At 40.7% G+C, this 23,146-nt stretch overlaps 2 protein-coding genes across 4 annotated transcripts in view; one reads left to right on the forward strand and one right to left on the reverse strand.

Moving 5' to 3' along the window:
- LOC128741161 (GTPase-activating protein CdGAPr) overlaps positions 1-23,146 on the reverse strand; it is a 126,096-nt gene that overhangs the window by 17,040 nt on the left and 85,910 nt on the right. For all 3 annotated transcript variants that reach the window (XM_053836770.1, XM_053836769.1, XM_053836768.1), the window contains exon 2: positions 1,196-1,684. In XM_053836770.1, coding sequence (XP_053692745.1) covers positions 1,196-1,483 — 288 coding nt within the window. In that variant the 5' untranslated portion in view covers positions 1,484-1,684. The remainder of the gene's footprint in view (positions 1-1,195; positions 1,685-23,146) is intronic.
- Positions 18,123-18,665, forward strand: LOC128740881 (transcription initiation factor TFIID subunit 13-like). Its single transcript, XM_053836455.1, has 3 exons — positions 18,123-18,158; positions 18,220-18,401; positions 18,479-18,665. The coding sequence occupies exons 1-3, from the start codon at positions 18,123-18,125 to the stop codon at positions 18,663-18,665; spliced, it is 405 nt and encodes a 134-aa protein (XP_053692430.1).

Raw genomic sequence — 23,146 nt, forward strand, 5'->3', positions numbered from 1 at the left:
CTCTCCTGCCACCTGGCTGTCGGTCTTTTCATACTGACGATGTAAAATTCTTCAAGATAATTAAAATGGACGCCGACTGCATTGAACTGCAACGTCTGGTGGATAAATTTGAAGATTGATGTTCGAGTAACCTGCTTACCGTTAGTATCTCTAAGTGCTTTGTCATCTCTTTTCACTGTAAAAATTAGCTTATAGTTTTTAGATACAACATGGCGGGACATTTGTTACAACGCGTCTATTACATTCGGGATCTTGGTGACGTCCTGGATAGCGCACTAACTTTCTGTATACACTACAACGATCCATTGAGCCGTATGAAACTATTTTAGCTTTGCTTCCTCCATAAGATGTACCCGGGAAAAGCAAAGTAAATAGATTTATTCATACGGGCTATTATCTTCATATAGCCAATAAGCAACTTGGATTTATTTCTGAAATCGCTAAAGGCTTCAGAAAGATAAATAATCATTTGTAGAAAATTATTGCGATGAAACAGATTGCCAGAGATTAATCAGACAAATAAGTTAATTTTTTGCGAAAATAAAAATCGCAATACCATGTGAAGTATATCACAGAACCCCAACACCGAGGATATATTCTGACCGAGACCGTTAGCCAAAAAGCACATACCACCACCGGGAGGCACGTTTCCGCTACCAACCCCGTATTTAATTACCGGCTGAACCGTACGGCGGGGACCATCGTAGCAGGTACGTATGTTCGTCGGAAAACGTCAACAACGACGACGATGACTCCGACGACAGCACCACGCCGACCGGTTGAGTAAATCATAATTCGATTTGCAAGTTAATTATGCACGTTTTCCCCACCGATGCACTTTCGATTGCGGTGCGGTGCGGTGCGGTGTGGTGTGCTCCCGACCGGTCGACCGACAGACCGACGACGCACTGATACAGTCCTGTCGTGACAGTGGTGGTTGCGTCGAACTTGAGGGTGGTGTTTACAGTTTCATGTTTCCACTTTTTTTCGCTATTTTCAATGCCGCGACAGACAGTCTCGGCTGCTGGTTTGTGATTTTGAACTGGCACCGGTTGCGCATTAGGGAAAGAAAAAAATGCTTGAAACGTTTGAAATGCCAAAATCAGGTTATAAAGTAGCGTCATGGACGAATATTTATAGGCGACTGGAAGTCTACAGCTAGCCGTTAACCGTAACTAATAAAACTCGTACTCACTCCGCCTAAATTCTGCGACCGCGTCAGATTGGCACTCTTGATGTGCGTTGAATCGGAGGATGCGTTGGAAATCTGCGAAGTGTTCATAACCGAGCCTCCATATTCCGACGTCGTGACGCTGCTGTTGAACATGTCGTAGTTAATCTCTGACTCACTATCGCTGACGGTGCGCTGTTTTTCGGACATTTTGATGATTATACCGGCGGTAGTGGCACTGGCAGATTCCGACTGAGATGTACTGGCGGATCCTGCTCCGAACTGGTAGTGCTTACTGGTGTTACTCATCATATCGGCCCGGGGTTGGTGAACTGGGACTCTACAATGGGTCTGTTTACGGTTTAGTTTGACAGTTGCACTGTCTGCGAATGTTTGAGTACTTCAGGGTAGCTCGAGGTGGGCGGCCTACTACGCCGCTGCACACCAGTGGAGCAGGCTTCCGGCACCGGTTGTGTCACTTTCCAAGCGACACATCTCAACGGGTGTTTGATTCTGCAAAGAGAAAGTAAAAATTGGTATCATCAATAAATCAGCCTACCAAATGTACTGGTTGGGTAGCATAAACAAGCAATAGACCTGTGGGGGACAAGGGGAACAATACGGCAGAAAAAGGTGACTGTGTAGTACAAACAAAAGATAAAAGCAATTCGATTTTTATCCGTCTTACTGAAACTGTGAGCCGGATCGGATCGGATCGGAACGCTTCAGCCGGAAAGCCACTGGCTCACTGATTGCATATCGGGTTCACCGTCAAGAGGTATGTCAACGTTTGCATTGCACCCTTTCGGTGTGTCTGCCTGCTTGTCTGGTATGCATCGAACCCCAACTGCTGTCGAGCGTACGAAATCGTCATGTAGGGTGACCGGGTGACGGAACGATACCTGCTTGTCGATTCGATAAAGTTTTGCAAGAGTAATAACCTCATGGCTTTTTATGGCTTGGTTGAAAATCTTAGGCTTACAATCACAGTGCGATCATTAAAATCTCGTATGATTTTTATCGATTTTATAAAATTTAAATCAATAATTAGACTCGATCTCTCAATCTACCTTCTACTTCGGGTCACCCTTCTGTGCACTTTTTTCCGTACTGCCCAGCCTGTGCCCAAGCAAATAGACTAAATTGCCTCCGGTGTTGTCTTTTCTCGGTCGGCTGAATCCTACGAAGAAGGCAGCCAACTCTCTGCTCGCTTTCCGGCTAGCTGTAGCTTTAGCTCTAGCACTGTGTTAGCTCGCTCGCTCGCACAGTCACAGCTCCGGATGCCTGCCAAAGTCAATTCATGCAGATTGTTCACCTTACCCACTTTGACGGTAGTATAAATTGCCCTGGTCCTCCCCGCCGCCGGAGTGATTTTGCTTCGGGGAAGCATATGTAAACGACGAAACCCACCCCTGACGCCTCCGAAGAATGCACTTGAGCTACCTCGCACATACACGACGACGACGACGACGACACCCTGCCTGCGATTCATATATCGTTGGCCCATGGGAGTGATTTAATGCATATTTAATAGCCTGTTGGCTATAGACGACGTGTTATACCAGTGATGCCTCTTGCTTCCAATATGACGTTCCAATTTTTCAGGAAAAAACATAAATTGACTGGCATCACTGCGCATCAACCAGGGCTAAGGATATGTTTGTTCAGTGCAGTGACAAAACAAATTTACATAGAGGGCTGTGATTCTTCCGGATGTTCGTTCGTTCATGAGGGCTCCCATTCTGGAAATCCATTAGTCAAATTTGCAATATCTTCAAAAGTGTAAATAAATCTCTTGGGGTACCTTTTCAAGCAGATTAAAATCACGCAAACAGGCAGCTTTCAATGGCGGTTGCAACAAGCTTGCCGCTATCTCGACACTAAATGTGATATTAAATATTCACGACTGGCTCATTATAGAGGTTTCCATTTTTAATTGAGTTTTCTGGGTTATCACCAGTGCAGCCCAGCACTAAAATTGGTGGCTGTATTACCATTGCTAAAAACACAAAAAAACCGGTGGTTTCAATTTGGCTCAACGTTGCCTTTATAATTCATAATTAATCGTCGTCGTCACCTTCTCTGGGGTGCTGCAGTAGGTGTGCTGCAGTTCATTGTTTGGGAAGGGCGCTACGTGATGCCGTGAAAAACCGGTTATCTGTAAGTGATAGGCAATCAATTAAACAGTCACGTATCAGTCGCAAATGTGGTAAAAGATAATTTCGTTTGGCATGGAACAAACTGGGTAGCACCAAAATTACACTGTTGTTTCCATGGAACTCCTTATTCATTGGCGGTATGCTAATTGAGAGGTACGGGGTTGATAGATAGGGTTGTCTGCTGCTGCGGCGCAGTTTTAATTGTTCACCGTATACTTATACATGTCGGATAATACATCTGTATGTTCGAGCCAGTCGGCCACATTGATTGATTGTAACACTCATAAACCAGGTATACTTAACTAGACAACGGATAATTATGCAGCTGTTGACAGCAATTTTATTAATAAATTGACCGATATTGAGGTCGAACAGCGAACTTGTAGGTATGCCCGGTACCGTTGTCTAAAAGAAACACATTGCAGCCTTAACACAGGCTGTATTGAGTCGCTTTCGCGGTACTTGCAGGGAAAAACCGGTGAAGCTACTTGTAAATACCAATCAGTAAACCGTACGATACCGAAGGATGACGAATTGCTGCCAGCGGCAGTAGGTGAACTGATTTATGATTTTATTAAGAGCATTTTATAGATGAAACGATGCAAAATAGGGTCTCACAGCAGTCTTTCAGTTACACCTTAGTGTTGGTACTGAAGGGTATAATCATAATGCAATTTGATCATATTGTCTAGTTGATAGATTTGATTTCAACATTCAAAATCGAACTACTGAAAATGTGAATTGTTAATAATTTCTAATTTTTTTGAGAAGAAAAACAAATGATATTTAGATAAATCACTTCCATACTGCCGTCATATGCAAAAGTGACGTTAATCCATTTTGCACATTTTTCAGTACAAGCAAAAAACGAAAATTCGAGGCAATTTCTCAGTAAAGCCCAATTTCGGAATTTGTTTCTGTACAAATTGCTTATTTTGATGTATTTTAACTAACTATTGGTGTTTCGTTAATTGTTTTGTTGATTACGCGAAATCCAAGCGCTAACGTCACTTTTGTGTATAAATACAAATTCAATTTTTACGTTTCGCTGCAAAAGTGACGTCGGCGAACAAAACGGCAGGGATAGCATGCAAATGCGAAATTTAACATGAATGGTGTCTTTGGAGAAGTTATTTTAAAAAATATGGTCCACCTTTTTAATTCATCGTGGTGATCATATATCCACCAATCAGGGTGATAAAAAATTTGTTTCCTGTAAATCGATACAAAAATATGACATTTTCATACACAATTTGGAACACATTAAAATAAGCAGCTTTGATGAATACCTTAACTCTTTTGTAACATATAATGATTCAGAAAAAAATCCTCTAAAATCATTGTATACCAATAACTTTGCAAATGCTTTTTTCTGTGCTTTCAAATGTTCTAGCGAGTTATTCGTTATATTAAAACACATACTTTTTCTGACGACTTATCGCTAGGATGCATCTGAAGCTGAACCCCCAAAACCACTCATATGCGAATGTTCTTTGTATCTTACATTAATAATATTATTTAAAAGGTTGCCGAGGACATCTACCATATTGAAGCTTTTTTAAAAAAGTAACTCTAAAACTGACTTCCATGGAGATTGATCATATATAATTTATGTCAAATATAAAGCGCTTATTTTAATGTTCAATAATATTTTCAGCACATACCACTTTTTCATAATATGTGTTTTCGAGATAATCAATTCACCGTTTTGCAATAGTTTTAGACGTTTTGCTTATTGCTGGAGGGGAATGACTAATTTCCGATCTGGAACCCTGTTATGCAGGGTATCAAATTTGTTCTTTTAACTTACTTATTGGCAAACCATGCTTTGACCATCGCATGCATTTCTGGCCATATTGGAATAATTTGGATGCGTTTCAGATGTGGGTTAACCTGGGTAAACATTGCATTATCTAAATCTTTTAATTTTTATTTAATTTTTAAATATGAGAAAATCAAGAATGCACTTTTAGGTGAATTGAGCCACTTTTTCAATAAAAACATCTGATGTGACATATTCAATTGAATTAATGTGCAACAAAGTGGTTTATACCGCAGTTAACACTATAACGTCACTTTTGCAGCGAAATGGCGGTTACGTCACTTTGTTTTTTCTATTTTTTATATAGTTTTCGATGAAAATGCATTCAGTTCTCAACAGCAGAAGCAAAAGCATGTCATAAAGCACCATTTGGCAAAATGATACCATTTTTGACCAATTGGCGTTTACGTCACTTTTGCATATGACGGCAGCATAGCATTAAAGGCATTTTTTTTGCTTTTGATCATACTGACTGCCGATTTCCACTACGGAAACTTAACAGACTAGGAACTTCTGACGAATTCAAATTGTTGCCTTCAGACATAGTTGACGGTTCGTAGCGTCGTAGCTTTATGGCTAGGATTTAACGAGTCCTGTAATTCCTGCAAAAAATGTGGTGTTCCACCGAGAAGTAATTCAGAACCATTACTTTTTCTCATATACCTATTTAAATGACGTGTGTTTTATAATGTTAACAATAAAAACAACATTTTGCTTACTTAGCAGCTATAAATCCTACTGTGTCAGACTATATAAAATACTATATTTTAACTGAGATTTCCTATTTTAAACCAGACTTATGCACCGGTAGCGGTGCACAAGTATTCTGCTCCGATCATAACTAACACGCACCCCGTTTAGGTGCATTTTTTCAACTCGCATCAGAAACGAATATGAAACCTCACGTCGGTGCCATTTTTTTCTGTTTGGCACGGAGCAATGTCTGTTCGGAGCGCTCTGGTCGGCACCCAGGCAAGAACGTCAGCCGAACACACGCGCTGGAAAGCACCCGCTGTCGTTCATAAATTTTTACCGTATCCCACTTAGAATGAATCTTCGTTCTTCCACTATGTAAGCGAAACCGTGCCAGCTTCCCGAGCAAAGTTTTAGAGCAAATTGAAAACAAAATTTGTTACCTTGATGTAACTGATTTTGATTACTCGGTCTGATTTCATTTTGGTCGACTTAGTGGTTAAAATATCAAAATTGATAGCAAAAATTCCACACCGTGAAAGGAAATCGAATACTACTTTTGCTATCAAAAATATCAAACGGAATACTAATTTTGCTGTTATACAATAGTAATGGGAAAGCTGAATTAGTTGTCATTTTGCTATCATATCATCAGGATATTGCTATCAGAAGATACTTTGAACTGACCATTTTACTAGAAAAAAATTTATGTGAAAAAAGATTAATTTAAATATTGTAGGTTTATTTACATCATAAATAGAATATGTCAGCACTTTTTTTTCATTAACAATGAAAACGAAATGAAAGCAAAATCTGATACATCATAAGTGCCATTTGGACTCGGTATCAAAACATGATTGCTAGTTGATATCAACAGCATAATATGTAATAATTTTAATATACTTTTGTTGTCAAACCTTGCTCGGGTTACTAGCCGGCACCAAACTTGAGCGTGGAGCCCGAGTGTGCTAACAACTAAGTCATGTCACCGAACATGAACGTATAAGAAAGAAAGAATGCAAAGTACGAAATCATGCGAGTCTTCGCACCGTGCTCATCCGTGCCTAGTCGAAGGCAAAGCACCGGGTTCACGTTCTTGCGTTTTTCGGAAGCGTGCCAATATGTAGCAACGGCACTGCGTGCTTTTATTGAAAGCACTCGTTGCGGTGCGTATCTGGAAAGGTAGCAGCCGTACGGCTCCGAGCGGTGTTTATAACAAGTCTGTTTTAAACACACTTGACTGATTTTAACTACATTCGCTGACTAACGGGCTCGATAGTATTTGGTTTGTTTGTTCAACTGTCGTTTCAGTTGTTCATTTTCTTTTCGCCGCGATGAGTGGCTCATCTGCACCTCCTACCCGTGAGCCATTTCCGTTTCCTAAGCGATTACTTCCACATTCTCATTGCCTAATACATGCTAGCATCACTAATTTAATGAAATTTGTAGGAATGTAGAAGGGTGACATATGAGTTGAAGCGCAGTAGTTCTGATCAGAACGTAAAAAGATACAGACGGAATAAGATGCAGCGACCTCAAATCTTCCGGGAGAAAAAGTGCTGCCTGGAAGAGCAGAATTATGCGGAGATGCGCATTTGCATCGTTTTCAGGAAACGCGAAGGTGCCAGCCAGCAGAAGCACAACGCATTCCGCAAAGTATTTGAGTTGCGAGCCGAAATGTGTGAGGATAAGAATGGCGGTTTCTTAATGGACGATTTTGCGGTGACTGAAAGGTAAAAGAAACCTTTCGATAAACACCTTAACTGCACCCAGGCAGAGAAGCAACTTCGGCAGTGCGACAAAAGTGTTAAGGAGGCCCTCAAGCGGCTGATCAAAAATAAATTGGCTGGGAACGAGATCAAATATTTACGCAGCAGCAGATCCATCAAAAAGTCCATGAATACAGTGTTTCCACGCACAATTATTTCATTGATTTCAAAGCGGCGTATGATACAATTGACCGTAAAGAACTATTGAAAATCATGGTCGACAATGGCAATATTCAACAAATCTAGTTAATTCGATTGTTTTTGTAACGCTGCGATGTCTTCTGGAAAGATGCCGTTTTTTGCGTTAATTTACTACCATGAGAATTTTGCAGAGTGGGGCCCCTAATCTCAAATGCCCGGTGGGCTCTTCGACTCCCAGTCCGCTCCTGTACATCATCAGTCCTTTCATCAGTCCTCTGTGGTTTTTGGAAAACTATCGTTCGGATAGATCACGAGAAAGGTCATTGTGAAACTTAAGATTGGCTGCGATAGCTGCGTTTGAAGATTTTGAGGTTCATTATAACAAACCCAAATACTCTCCGATGTTGACATTGAATCGCTTCCAAGAAGGGTACCCAGCTAGCATTATCATATGTATAAAAAAGATAAAAATCAGCATTACGTACAGATATACAAGCTAATAAATCGTATTTGATGCGCAAAATTGGCATATCCATACTATTTTGGTGGCGATATACGTAATTACGAATAATTTTGAGCGTTACGACTATATAAGTATTTATATACGACAATATCTGATTAAGCACGAGTCGCTCCGTATTACTATATGTCATGTATGTATGTCAGTTATTATCATTATATACGATACAAAATCAACTTGGTCCTACTTTATTCAGCTTTAGTTACGATTTCGAATTTGTTAGGAGATATTTACGATATTTATGATACATTGATATACGAGTTGGTGCTAGCTGGGTACCGTCCGCAGTTTTTTTTTGGCTGAAGGTTATCGTTCATTTCGTGCCATCAAGCAACCAAACCGAACACTGAAACAGTACATAGTCGCGCTCAGAAATTGTACAGCAAATTTCTGATCCTTTCTCATGAACGACGGAATGTATGCGAAGATGGATTTAGGGTACCTTTGCGGACAAAAGGTGATTTGTGGTCACGACTTGAGCAGATAGTTACGAAACTCTTGATCTGGAAAGGAATATATGCAGCTGTGGCTAGAAATTCAAGGTTTTCCTTACAAATCAGACTATGCATCCGGAAATTCATAAGGAGCAGTGCCTGTTATAGGGTATTCTACCATGCGCAAACAAGGTGTCTGTGAGCTTCAATGGTACCGTGACAACGGAGTGGATTTAGTCGAAAAAGATCTCAGCTCACCTAATTAATTTGTCGTAAGTTTTGTTGGATCGAAAAATGTGGGGCAATTGTTATGCAGAAGCTGAAAAAGAGTGACCAGGTGATTTGAGATGCTGCAGCAATGGAGAGGTTGTGGGACAAAAGGGGAAAAAGTGTGGTAGTGTGTCCAGAAGATGATAAGAGGTATTTGAGGGAAAGTTGGCAACTTCATCAAAACCAACTACGGACAAAATTATTTTATATTTTTTCATAAAAGTGCAACAAAGAAGCATGTGTCAAAATTGGTTGAAAAATATTTTTTTTTAAACTTTTAGTACCAATATTATTAACTGTTTAATCTGTAGTTTCGAAATCATATGTTGTGGTTGCGTAATTTTCGACAATGATACAATATGAACAAACAACAGGTGAAGCTGAGACACGAAAAATGAAAGGCTCGTGACATACAGATAACTCGATTGTCGGGGCGTATGTGGTCCTTACTGGTTATCGCTTGATCAGACTTAAAATAAAGGGATAACACCTAGGCTTCGATAAGCTTAGTAAACCATCCCGATCAGTTACTTGCGTGCGAGAGCCCATTTAGTCCAATTTTCATTCGTATCGTCATCAGAGGTTGGAAAACTCGCAAAATGAATATATACGCCGAGCATCGGCAAACGGTTTTTATCATGATAAAACAGCTACGCGAGTGGTTCAATTCGCCTATAACAATGAGCATCATACATTCACGCTTCATAGCATCGCTGAATATACGAATATCGTGAGCAACGCAAAAGTGCAAATTACTGTTTTCTGGTGCTTGTAAAGCCACTAACACTACTTTAAACTATTCCCTTTTCGTGGTAATATTATTTTGAATACTTTCTGGCGTCCCCGGACATTCTATATCCGATAAATCGAACACACTCAATGTTCAATATTCAATTTTTGAACGAATTCCGATGTTCACATTGAGGTTCTGTTCGTGATAAAATTCAAAGCTGATGCGTGCATTATCGCCGAGGCAGGCGAATAGTGTGTGTTCATGAGGGATGTTCATCGATTCAAACGATCACTTTTTCGCGAATTCTCCAACCACTGATCGTCATTTACATATCTGCTAACCTAACATCAAACCACCTCACCATGCATTCAACCTCTCAATTTTGCCGCCAGCTACTTTTGCATTTGTTTTAAGTCCAGAAAGTTTTACAATACAAGAGAAACATAGCCCTTGTTTTGTCTCCCACCCAATTATAAATTTATTTAACATACATTATACATTTGTGAAACCAGGGAATTCCATTGTACCAACATCTGACTTGACGACGACCGTAAGTTACCGTTTATTCGCTACAGCTTAATACCGAACGATAAATTTTCTAGTTTTTAACCATAGTGATCGGTTTGATTACCAATCAATGTGCGTATTGCGATGTAAGTTAATTTTCTTTGACATTAGTACAATGCCGAATGCAGAATATAACTTTAACAACACCACTTTTCAAAACGTAGCCGATGAGAGTGTAACAGTTAACGTGGATTGCTACAGTGTCATGATCACGAACTTTTTAGTAGCACAATTGGGTGCCTGTAATGTGGGGAAGTTGTGGTTTCAACAAGACAGCGCAGCATGCTTCACCACGCGTGTCACAGTTATGTATGGAATGTATGTATGTAAAGAAACTATGCGGTTCAATCTTTGTGAAACTATGTTGATTCTGTGGTCTAAGCCAATGTTTGACACCTTGTAAGACAACATTCGTTACGTTATAATTGATATACGACCTCCATTGCTGCAAAAAGTGATCAAAAATTGGGCTTCCCCCTCACAATCTGCCGAAAATTACTTTTAAATAAAAATGACAAAGTCTTTCAAGTAATACCATCTATCTGTGATATATTTCAATTTAAAAACTTTTCAACATCTTATAATGTCCAAAAAATTGATGTGCACTTTATTTATCCATCTGGAAGTCACAGTAACCGCATTCAGCAAAAATCTCCATAACAAATTATTTCAGTTTTTGCGAGAATTGGCGAAATGCATCACAACATGTGGTTCGCATTATCTGAACGGTCAGAAGGTCACTATCAGCATAAATATTAAACATCATCGCTCTAAAATGGAAGTCCCCATTCATGAGCCAATTTTATTGCTCACAATATCGATTTCAGTCACCATTTGTTCTATTTGATCGAGCAATAAATATATTATCAAGCAGAGAAAGAGCTGAGTCATCGCAACATCCGATAGTCATTGGAGAATTGCCAAATTGAAGTTCATTTATTACTCTGACGATGACGGCATCGCATCGCTTTGTTCATGGTCGAACAGCAAAAAAAAAATTTTTCCCCAACAAGCACTGATTCGAATAATACTCAAAAGATGCCGCCGCTAGACGTTGACCTGAAATGGTGACCCTAATGTGAAATATTTCAAACAACACTGGAGAGCTCTCCAACCAATATGTAAAGGTAGTTGACCTCTCGGGACACGGGGTAGTCAAGTCAATTTCGTTTGGTAGTTTCACTTAGATTTAACAGCAATTTATGACTGTGTTCCGTTCCAAAACAATGGATTGTGCGGCCTCCTGCCTGTGGTTTTGATGCCGCGAACGGCCAGCCACAACTTGCGATAATGGCAGATAATGGCAAATTGGTTTTTCAACGCCGAGTCAATGATCCCTTTAAACTTTCCATTTCGAAGCGACCTGCCGCCGCCACCGCCACCGCTCGCGGTAACCGTCTCGGTCTCGGCCGTGTGTTTACATAGAATGTCCAATTTTAGCCACTCATCCACCAGAGCCGCCTTTAATGTTGCGTTTACATTTATTATTAAAGCACAATAAAGTTTGTCTTCTAATGTTGTTAGTCCATTTTTTGTTGCATTCTGTAGCGGCTGCCACTTCGTGAGATGGCGCGTTTTTTTTTCAACATTGTTAATGTTGAACGCTGATGCCGGTGCTATGCGATAAATATACGAAATTAAATTTTCTTCGCCGATTACTTGCCACCCCTCCTCTGCTTCCTTCCAGCGGATTTTGCGACTTGTTTTAGCTGTCCCGTGTGAGTAATTGCAGCTCGAATGGTTATAGCACGCCATAAAATATTCACTGTGCGTTGACCGGGTAATGTTAGACGAGCTTCGCGGCATTATAATCGTTTTTCGTTCGTTTTGCTGCGGTATGCACAAGTGGAAGGTGGAGGAGAGATTCGGCGGAAGAAAAATAGTATCAATGGCAAGCAATTTCGTCCTGAGACTTTCTACTTTCTTCTGCAAAATTTGGGTTATCTATGTGACGTGCGAATAATTTTATTTTTACAGTTTTGCTTTGACAAATGAACAATTTGCAATTTGGCTACTTTCACATTTTCTCGTTTTAGATGTTAATTAGGGGCTAAGTATCATAGTTGGCAAAGTAGATAAAAGTACCCGGATTTAAAGCAGAATAAGTTACAATAGGAATGTGCATTGCTGTAAAGATCGTTGCGAATGATACCATCAACTAAACATAGATTTACGAGCATCGTTCCCAATAAGTAGCATCGAAAACATCACTTCTAGTATATGCTGTCCAAAGACAATAGTGGAAAATCAACTCGAAAGGGCACAGTTTACAAGCAGAAAATTTATGTTCGCCGCATCAACTAACCATATGCACTCTAACACTGTATTTTGTACATAGTGTTGGATATGCATCAACAGGAACTCATTGATGCCAAGCTGAGCTCTACCCGGTGGAAACAAAACGGCAGCAGCGGTATCATGTTGTACCAGCCAGCATAGCAGCAGCGAGAAGAAATAAATGCATCGGCATAAAAAACGAAATAGAGCATAACTTTGTTGAACAAAAATAAAACATTTGAAAAGAGGAAATATTTGCACTACTCTTTTATTGCTTTTTGCATCTGGAGGCAGCTTGCCTTTCCCCACACGTTGTTGCATCCTTTCACTGGACTGCGCAACAACCGACACATTCCGAACACCGACTATAAAATAAAGTTCGAGACGTGAGTTCATCTGAATCGTCCCTCTCTAGTCTCTACTGCTGCTGCTTGCTTCTCCAGCCAGCGAGCTGTTCCCTAACCGATCATTTTAGCACGAGGATGTTGCTCTTGTTGTTGCCTTCTAGCTTGCTGATTATTTGTGTCACGCCGGGTGTGATCTTCCGATAGGTTTTAGGAGAAAGGGTTAATATTTCTCTGACGTTGCAGCGACACAAACATCCTGCAGCTGTGCCACTTTCTCGCGAGAATCCTACACAATAGGAATATGTACGGTGCGGTCCGGGGCGGCGGCAGTGCAGTACCATAGGAGGAGATGTACCGACACCATAAAGCGTGACATCAGCGCTCAATAAAATACGCTGTTGTGGATTAGCTGTACACAATTTTAACACCACGCTATACGACTAAGTGTTTTCGGAAATAGTCATTTAGACGTAGAAAAACAAACTGTCTGAAATGATCGTTACCTCCAGACAAGTCAAATTGGAAGTGCCAGTCTTTAGTAAAAAATCTGAAGAATTTGTGATTTTGCAAGCGTCTCAATTGAATTTGCAAATTGAAAGAGACGAAATTTATAATGCTTCTATTTATTTATTATTGTGATAGATATGTATTCCGTTTTCAGACTTGTAAATCGGCCATAATTGCTTTTCCCACGAATAGCCTCTCGTGAATGATTTCTTTTGCAGAATAGAAAACTTAGAGGAACAAACACAGTAAACCTTGAACTGTTTGTGCCTGTGCTGTGTGACAGATAAAGGAATATTAACAGGTGTAAAACTGTACACGCTAAATAGATTTTATTTTCGCCTTTGAGCAGGGATGTCAATTTCTTTGAGCACTGAAAAGACTGACTGATGGATAAAACAAACCGATGACACCGTCCTATAAGCATAAGCATCCCAAGTATCAAAATGGGTTTTATTATGCCCTTATCAGGTCTTTTAAGACAAAAAATGGTCTTGAAAACCGTAATAAAAGTTCAATAAAACTTATTGTTGCTTGGGATTGGATATCGCCCGTGTGCTGCTACTCCGTTGTGACCAGGACTAATGAAAATTGCAAAAGAATGGCTAGAAAAACCACGCTTGGGACAGCAAAACCGATAGACAACACTGTCCTATAGACAAAAATCATATCTAGACGAGACAGACCAATGGAAAACCTTATAGATCGACAGATAAAACAGATAAGACAGATCCATGACAAGACTGACCAATGGATAATACATACGTATGGACTAAACAGACCGATGGACAAGACTGATGGATGAACAAGACAAGACATCGCTTAAAAAAATAGAGAATGGCGGACAAGGCAGAGCGAAGGACAAGTCAGATCAATGGACAATATAGACCTACGAACTAGACAGATCGAAGGACAAGACAGAGCAGTGGACAAAACTGATCGATGAACAAGACAAATTAATGGTCAAGAGCCTTGACTCAAGACAGATCAATAAAATTAGACAGACCAAATCACAACACAGCACAGTGGTCTAAACAGCGAAATACGTGATCGTTTGATATAGCGCCGAAACGTGAGGTTTTTCGCATATAGTGTCTTTAAGAACATTTCTTTGTATAATAAGCCACTTCTTGTGAGAGAAATCTTTGGGTGATTAATTCCCTTAAAAGTGAGATACGAAATTTATTTTCTCGTATATTTGAGATACAGGTTTAGCACTTTCGGCAAAGTTGTAGAAAATATCAATACAAACAACTTTGTCAAACACCCCATACTTGTATCTCTTCATGGAAATTGTCTATGAAGCGTTATTCATGGACAGACCCTTCAAAACAGTTTTTAAACCCTGAGTTATTTTGGTCAACTTTTACGTCTTCATAGTGTTCTAGACAGTTGTTTATTTTGCTAAAATCAACGTTTTTGTAGAACATTACTACACGTGATTTTCTGAAGTTTCGGAGATATTGAGCATTTTTGATGAAAAATAGTACTACTTTGAGCTTAAGTATTTCCAAAGGTGGCAAATGGTGGCAGATCAAACAGATTTGTTCTATCCACTTTATGATTATTGAAGGCACACTATGATAACGAGCAGCCTCCAAAATGGAAGCGAAAGATACGTTATCAAACGTGCCTTCAATATCCAAAAAAGTTCCTAAGCAAGATTCCTTTCGTGAAAAAGCAACCTGAATTTTACTTACCACATCATGTAATAAAGTGGTTGAAGACTTGCCACTTTGATAAGCATGTTGTGCTGAATGAAGAGCATCTTCTACTAAGCTTGTTTCGCGGATGTGGTGGTCAACATTTAAGCAAGAAAGACGTTATACTGATTGGTCTAAAACATTTTGCTTTTTGCTATTTGAATACTTTCTGCAGTAGAATAGGGTATATTCCAACTGTTCTAGAAGATTTGTATGGGGAGCAGCTGTTCACGGTTCACTCAATCGCTTCAGTTGTGATTACTCTCCGAGCGAAAGCCCATTGGTCTAAGCGACCTAAAACGATTTCTTGATCGTTTCGAACTTCAGGTTCTACACAGCCTGGAAAGAGACTATAAAAGAGACATTCCAGGATTTCATTGTCATTCTAACAGTATTCGCCGTTCGAACTTCGAATGTTATTAACCTGATAATCTTTCGTAATATTTTAATTAATATTTTATTAAGCCGACTTGCCTTCCCGAAACTGGAAACGTTGCTGAAAAACCTGTGCCAGCTCGTGCGTGTTGAAGATCATAGATCAATGCATAGACTTTCCGCGCCTGCTTGAAAGCCCCCACGCCATCCCTACGACGTCTGTTTCAGGTTCTCCTGCATTGTTTCTTTAGTTCCGCGAGAATTCCTCTAGTCGTTTTAATAGTTTGGTTTTTGGTATTCTCGTTTGCTGCTTCATTCGTTTGCCTACAGCTGTTCTCCAAATAATGCGGATTCAAAAGAGAACGTTTCCAAAATTGAAAACGAACTCTACTGCATCTATTCTTACAAGATCTTTAAAGTAGTGATCAACCACAAAACCGTTCAAAAACGTAACAATTTTCATTACATAAATTTCAGGTGAAAAACGCATCTCTTATTCTTATTCTCTACCGCTTGTCCATACCATTCCAGCTAGAACTGTAAGCAAGAAGCGGCGAATGCCAGTCATTTCTATACTGCGACATTTTCTGCGACTGGTCACGGTACAAATAAGAATGTTTGCTTATCATCATGTGAGCTAGTTTCAACGTATCAAGAGATAGGCTCTCTCGATACAGAAGCAATACGAAGTGACGGTATTACTGGTTATGACATGTACAGCCACATCCAAGTCGATCGATGACTCAATCGTTGGTTCGAATCCTTGAAATTTCGTCGCGAGTTCCTCCGCAAAGAGTTCCCAGTCGGAAAATCACGGATTGCGGAATGTTGCAGCATTCAAAGAGACACCCAAATGATCAAAATATATAAAGCAATGATCAGATATTGGTGTCTCGTTTGAGACATGCCATTGTGCCAACTCATGACTGATCCCGTTAGAGCAGAGTGGTATATCTAACACTTACTCTACCAGCTCGTATGAAAGTTGGACAATTGCCAATGTTGAGTATTCCAAGGTTGGTACTACTCAAATATTCCATCAAATCAGAGCCTCTCAGATTGATATCCGGGCTGCCCCAAATGATGTTATGGGCAATGAGCGGAAGCCCATTAGATTGGCAGTATCTCACCACATTTCCGAAATCGTCGCTGGGAGACGGTTCGCCATGTGGTAAGTATGCAAAACAGTAGACATAGCGCCTATGGACATCATCCATGACAAGTTTTACTGTGATTGCACAAATATCTCGAGTAGTCAACTCAGAGATAAGCCATGCACGTATTGACCTATGCAACAATATGTATGTCCTGGGCATCAAACGAGGATTTGTCATTCCAGTTTTGCTGCAAACAGCAAAGTTTAGTTTTCCAATATCCGTCGAATGAAAGTACTCATTGCGAAAATGTGGCTCCCAATCCTGAACCAATGCGAGGGTGACAGAGCCATTAAAAAGTTTTTCGCATAAATACAAATTACATTGGCCGTTTGTGTAGAAGATTTATTTGTGCAACTCTATTTGCACTATGCTCTATGCAACTATTTGACTAGCGGACTATTTGCACAAACAATCTCCAACACAGATCAGACAGAAAATTGTAAGCGAAGCCAACATTGTTGGCCAGAACGCACTTGGCGTAATCGTCGTATGGGAAATATGGAGAAATATGGGAAATGGGATAGAACCGCTATATTGTTCCCACGAGACGCAAGGGACAACAAAGAACGATCGTACCAGAGCTCCGCATGGCACAGTAGCGGAAGGATGCCCAAAACACTCCGTTCGCGACTGGCATGTTTTCACCCCTCCAGCCATCCAGTCATTGGCGCGGAGTTACACCTTGACTTAGGGGCTCCTGATAAGCCAACTCTCACGACAGAGTCAGGTCCCGTGGCTCAATTTTTTGCCTAAGTAAACAATTGGCACCAACCGCCCAAAGGGCACAACTGCAGAATATGTAAACAGACCGATTGAGGGTCTTTTCGTCTATGGTAATCCAGCAGAGAAAATAACACTCCCTCGGTGTGTTCACACCCCGCAGCAACACCCCCCGAAAAATCGGCGCCGAATTGTATGTATGAATTGTATGAACCACACGGCGAGAGTGTTCCACTTTCTTTGCCTGCGTACAACCAAGGTTGCGCACCCCAAGGTGCGCAACTTTGTCTGTCGTACCCCGACCGGCACGACGTAGAGGTAAGGATAGGAGTTAGTAGACAAAGGTGAAATATTTGCACATGTTCACTCATTTGCTAGTCATCCGGATAAGCGGTGTAATCAAACAGTAGACATTTAAGTGAAATATATCATTCGCATAAAAGTGGATAGAATCTATAGATTCCTACGTCACCCCATTCGCAAATCCTACGTGGTCATCAAATTTATTTTTATGTTGGCAACCCTTATTGTAAATCTCGTCTGTTGCGTTACGCTTTAAGAATAACGCTCCTCTGCGTAAGAATTTTTCCATTGTCGACCATTTGTTTGTAAGATTGATATGTGTGTCCCGATTTCAGCTCAATCAAAGCACTGATATCTTTTTGTTATAAACTGAATGATTTAATACGAATTTTGGTGATAGCGTAATAATTAGTATATTGTTTTAATATTTATTTTCTACGGAGAGGGTAATAACATGATGGCCGCTAATCAAACGCAGCAAAAAACAGTGCAGGTAGGTTTGGATGTTTATTAGGTTTTTCGTCGATTTGTGTTATAGAAATACTTTCCACCAGTTTGATGAAGTTGATCTGGATGAAGTACCCACAGAAGAGTCAACCACTGGTCGAAGACATCTTTTCACCAAAGAGCTGCGCCGTATGATGTATGGTTTCGGCGACGACCAGAATCCGTACACGGAAAGCGTTGATTTGCTGGAGGATCTGGTGATAAAATATATGGCGGAAATCACACGCAGGTTTACTCTCTCTCTCTCTCTCTCTGGCTGCCTTTATATCGTTAAACCGGTATTTTTCCGTGAAACTTATTTTTCAGGGCTATGCAAATAGGCTCTGCCGGACAGATACGTGAAGATGATATATTCTATCTATATAGAAAGGACGCTTGTAAATATTCCCGCGGGAAGAATTTACTCGCGATGAACCAAAAGTTAATGCGGGCTAGAAAAGCCTTCGACGATTGCGTGTACGCTCAGGCCGAAACCCAGCTTGAGCAAGAGTGAGTGATTTTATTTTTTTCCTGTTTAAAAGCAAAAGTTTTTGTAAGAATAATTTCATTTTTATTTCGTAACTGGAAGCACCAGAGTTAAAGGTATAAATAATTGTGCATAAAATATTTGTTTGCGAGTGTATTTGTAGTTATAAATAATTGTGTTGTCCTGCAAATAAAAATTCAAAACAATAATTGCAATATTGTATGCTGTGCCCATCCACTTGCGAATATTCCATAGGACAACTTCTAGCAATTTTCTTTGTTTTTCTTGCAAATACAAGATAACACTTTTGTTTAACGTCAACTTTCTACTGCTCCTTCTTGGCTTTTGTTTTACAATACCGGAATGTTTAGGAACTGAAGCTCTCGCACCTCTATTGCCCGAAGTTGTCATAAAACCGGGTATGTTGGCTACTTTTCAACAAAGTTTTTCTCCAACTTAACCTATGAATGTGTAATACAAATAGTGTACTCTGTATCATCATGTTAAAATTCGATGCACAGTAAAGGAAGAAAAGCTTCATTTTTTTCGAAAATCGTTTGAAAGAAATTAAAACCATTCCTCTAGCTCGATGATGCAATAAAAGCTGTCGGTTTAGGAAAATCCAACCGAACAATACAAATAAAGTCATTGAAGAGAAAAAGCTGTATTTCTAACGAAACGGGCACTACACTGTTGGCACCAGATAGAAGCTGATCATCCTATCTAGCAAGTCTGCAGAAAAGGCCAGGCCACAGTCGCGGTCGCCTCGGTGTCGACGGCAACGTCGTCGGTCGGAACGTGAGCGAAATGTCTGACCGACCGCACCATCAGCATTCGTGAATGCTCCGATGAACAATCATATGGGCGGAAAAATCATTTAGATTCCAGTGGCAGGCACAGGCAGACACGCGGGGCTCAACTCATCTACGAGTGAGATGATGCTTGCCTTTGCCTCGGCTTAGACTGGGAAGACAGCAGAAGCTGAGCTCGCTTGGACCCGGTCCAGAAAGGTCACCAACAACGGCAAGATTTTCGGTGTCAAACGGTTCGACTATTTATCCATTTTTATGACACCGTTCGGAGCGTAAAAACGATTCCAATTTGCTCCACTCGGTTCACTTCGGTTGGGCAGCTTTCACTTGTTCTACATGTAAGCCTGAAAGCGAAACGGGGAGTCAATGCCGTGCGGGGTTGGCGGCAGTAACCGGCTTACTACTCGTCCGGGCTCGATTAAAACCAACTGTGACTCGGTGCCGGGAACCTACCCGTGATAAGTTAGTAGCAAGCACCAGTAGAGTAGGTAGCGAAAGAGGCAATGACGAGTGTCTCGATATTAAAACGAATTCGCAAAATCGATACATTGTATGTGCCTAGCCCGCGCGACATAATCGTATCTATATGCGAACGAAAACTTCCTGCGAAATGATGTCAAATAAAAGGCCAGACATTCGACGCCGCCGACAGTTTCGCCGAGGACGCGTCGCAATGCCACGGATCGGAAAGGGTTTCACCGCAGGCCACCGCAGACGGCGCGCATATGCAGCAGGAATGGCTTTGGAGCGATAGCACTTTGCAGGGGCTTATTCGTACACTTCAGCTGTTTGCTTTCGACGGACACAATGCAGAGCAGGGAAAAAACGTAATAGCCACAGGTTGAAAGTGAAAGCACCATTCTTGCCGTTCGACTATTATCTTAATGATGAAAGAGAGAGAGAGAGAGCGCGCAGTAAAAGTGCCCAGGAAAAGTCTGTTTGATTTGTCGTCGCAGCGCACAATTAGAAAAGAAAAACGAGAAAAGGTAGTTTCATCATCAAGAGTGACGAGATTTTGCGCCCTGGGTTGTGGATTGCAATTTTGTTTCTTTTTTTAATGGCCAATCGGAAATAATTTTACGGCGAACTTATGTTTGATGAAAAATCTTTCAGTCAAAGAGAAGATACATCATTATCTGCTACTGTAACTACTTCCTTCGTTTGGCTTTTCAACAGAGGCGACAATGTACACGTAGAAGGAAACCCAGCCCCGTGGAGTGGAAAGACGAATCGCAAGCAAATCAAAGCACTTTCATCTTCCTGCTCCGGTGGTTTTAAGGTGCTGCTATTAGCAGTTTTCCAATGGAAACTAAAATCACTCAACTCATACGAAACGCGTAATGGCCAACATAAAATATTTCCTAGTTTTTAAGACTGCTTAAAGTCTGTCATGATGGGTATTGTTTCGTTTAGCTGTTTCTTCTCGAAATATCTAGGAAAATCACAGTTCCTTTTTAAAACCACTTTTATCTCTGTTTGAATAGTGAACAAGCAAAAGTTGTAATAGCTTGTATACCATATCATAATCTATGTAGTGGTAGATGAACCGATTGAAATGGACTTACGCTAGCGGGCACTCCATGCGTACTGCTACTTTGTACGGTCAATTTATGTTCACTTTCACTGCAAACATTGTGGATGTGGAATCAGAGCAGGTAGCACAATAAAGACTGTCACTGGCCAGATACTCCATAACTTTCTTCACATCGGGTTTTCAAACTCTTCATTAGGCGTTTCGGTTAAAAGCAAGTTTTCTGCTTCTACCAGTTGAGCAATTATTTAATTCCTGCTACTTCATGAGATGTTCTTCTAACACCCCAAAAAATTACCTTCCACGAATACCGTTGTTGCTATTGCTGGTACCACTCGAACAGATCGTCGTCGTTTACACTCCATAATCTCAACCCGTTCCGTTCAAGTGAGTATAATCGGACTGGCGAACCGGTCTTGACCGTGCGGCCCCTAAAAACAGGTCCACGGATATGCTGTGATGCTGCTGCTGATGACGATCGTGCACGCATTTAACTCACCTGCAAAGCGAAGAAGAAAGTGGAAACAAAACAGATGAATAATCAGTACACGAAACGAGTAAATAAATTTATTTGCTATTAGTATTTGAAAGCGGGTGATTTGCTTGTTTTTGAAGGTGCGAATGGTGATGTTCATATTTAATAAAAAACGAGAAATTAACTGTAAATCACAGTACGGCTAATTGGTGTACCGCTAATTTATGCGCAGTGTTGACCTTTATAAATAACAAAACAGGTTTAAGTATGAAAAGAAGAATACATACTGGTTCCCTATACCAAACCATTGATCCAATCCAAGCTTACTAAACAATTTCCACAATATTTCATTAAAAATTGTTAGTAATGGGTGGAAAACTCGCGCAAAAATACCGGGTAACAATTTACTAACAAGCGCACGATTTTTTCGTCACACCTCGGTGCATTAGCGCAGCGGCGAGCTCGATTTTCTGGGCAATATTTTGTGGCCCATTTCGCCGTCAACGAAAACAATCGTTTCGCTGAGCTGCGGAGAGTAGAAATAAACACACGCACAGCATTGGAAACATTGGAAAGTTGTACCACATACGGAGACGGCACCAACCCGCCAGCCGCCAGCCGCCAGCCGATCATCGTCATCAGCCAGTCAGTCACTCAGTTATGGTACCTCACTGCACTGTTTACACTTTGCGCACAAATCGAGGAAAGGAAGTCAGGGGCAAATCTAAACGCTTAGGCACCGCAGCAGCCAGCAGCGCATGTACCGGTACCTTATTGCACAGTGTTCGGTGTGTTTCAATTAAACCGTGATCGAATATTACATCGAGCGGAAGGAGGTCTAGACGCCAACGTAAACTGTGACCAACACGAAATCGACCACAAATGCACACTGCTAGTGGCAGGCAGCATCAAGTGAAACATTTGCACATATTCCAACCTTGAAGTGTTTTTGCAACGGTATATGTGCGTGTGCATATGTACGCTGCAGTTTGTTCTGCATCGACTAAATTGATTTAAATGGAAGATTTATGGAGCTCCTTGTACCTTCGTCGTCGTCGTCGTGTCAGCAGCGGATCCGACAAAATTCATATGTGAGATTGGCGAAGATCGTGCAATTTTAGCAAGTGGTTCGGCTCGCATGCGGATAATCGTTTCGGTCGAAATATCATGTGATGAAAGCAAGTGCTGCCTTGTTTCACATTCCAAACAATGTTATCAAAACGGATTGTTGAAACGAAGTTATGAAGATTTATGATTATTGAAGGACTTTGATAGCATGATTTCAAATCTCTTTAATATTTTTGAGACCCCACTCAAACGTGTAGCCAGGCTATGCGCAGACATCATAAGGAGACAGTTTGAAACAATCAAATAGCAAGAGCTCCGTAAAGGAAAATGCCTTATGGGTCAGAGTTGACAATTTACGTGGTTGCTTTGGAAAATGATTGTTCGCCTTGATCCTCCAAACAATCTGACACAGCTGCCTTCGTTCGTACTGATTCAACCAGTCACCGGTCAAGTTCAGGTAACTGGCTTGAAACAATGAATTAATACGGGTTATCATTTACAACCCCGATTCGCCATTCATCGATTTCCTCGAAAATAGTTACGAGCACCATTCATTGTGCTAGATTGATTTGATGTTTAATGGTCTTTCAAGTAGCATGAGGACAACCAGTCTGAAATTATG

The sequence above is a fragment of the Sabethes cyaneus genome, chromosome 3 (genome assembly GCF_943734655.1).
Source record: "Sabethes cyaneus chromosome 3, idSabCyanKW18_F2, whole genome shotgun sequence".
In the NCBI taxonomy this organism is placed as follows: domain Eukaryota; kingdom Metazoa; phylum Arthropoda; class Insecta; order Diptera; family Culicidae; genus Sabethes; species Sabethes cyaneus.

Coding starts and splice junctions, on each gene's coding strand:
- LOC128740881 (XM_053836455.1), top strand. CDS start 18,123: ATGGCCGCTAATCAAACGCAGCAAAAAACAGTGCAG. Junction 18,159..18,219: donor CGCAGCAAAAAACAGTGCAG/GTAGGTTTGGAT, acceptor ACTTTCCACCAG/TTTGATGAAGTTGATCTGGA. Junction 18,402..18,478: donor ATGGCGGAAATCACACGCAG/GTTTACTCTCTC, acceptor CTTATTTTTCAG/GGCTATGCAAATAGGCTCTG.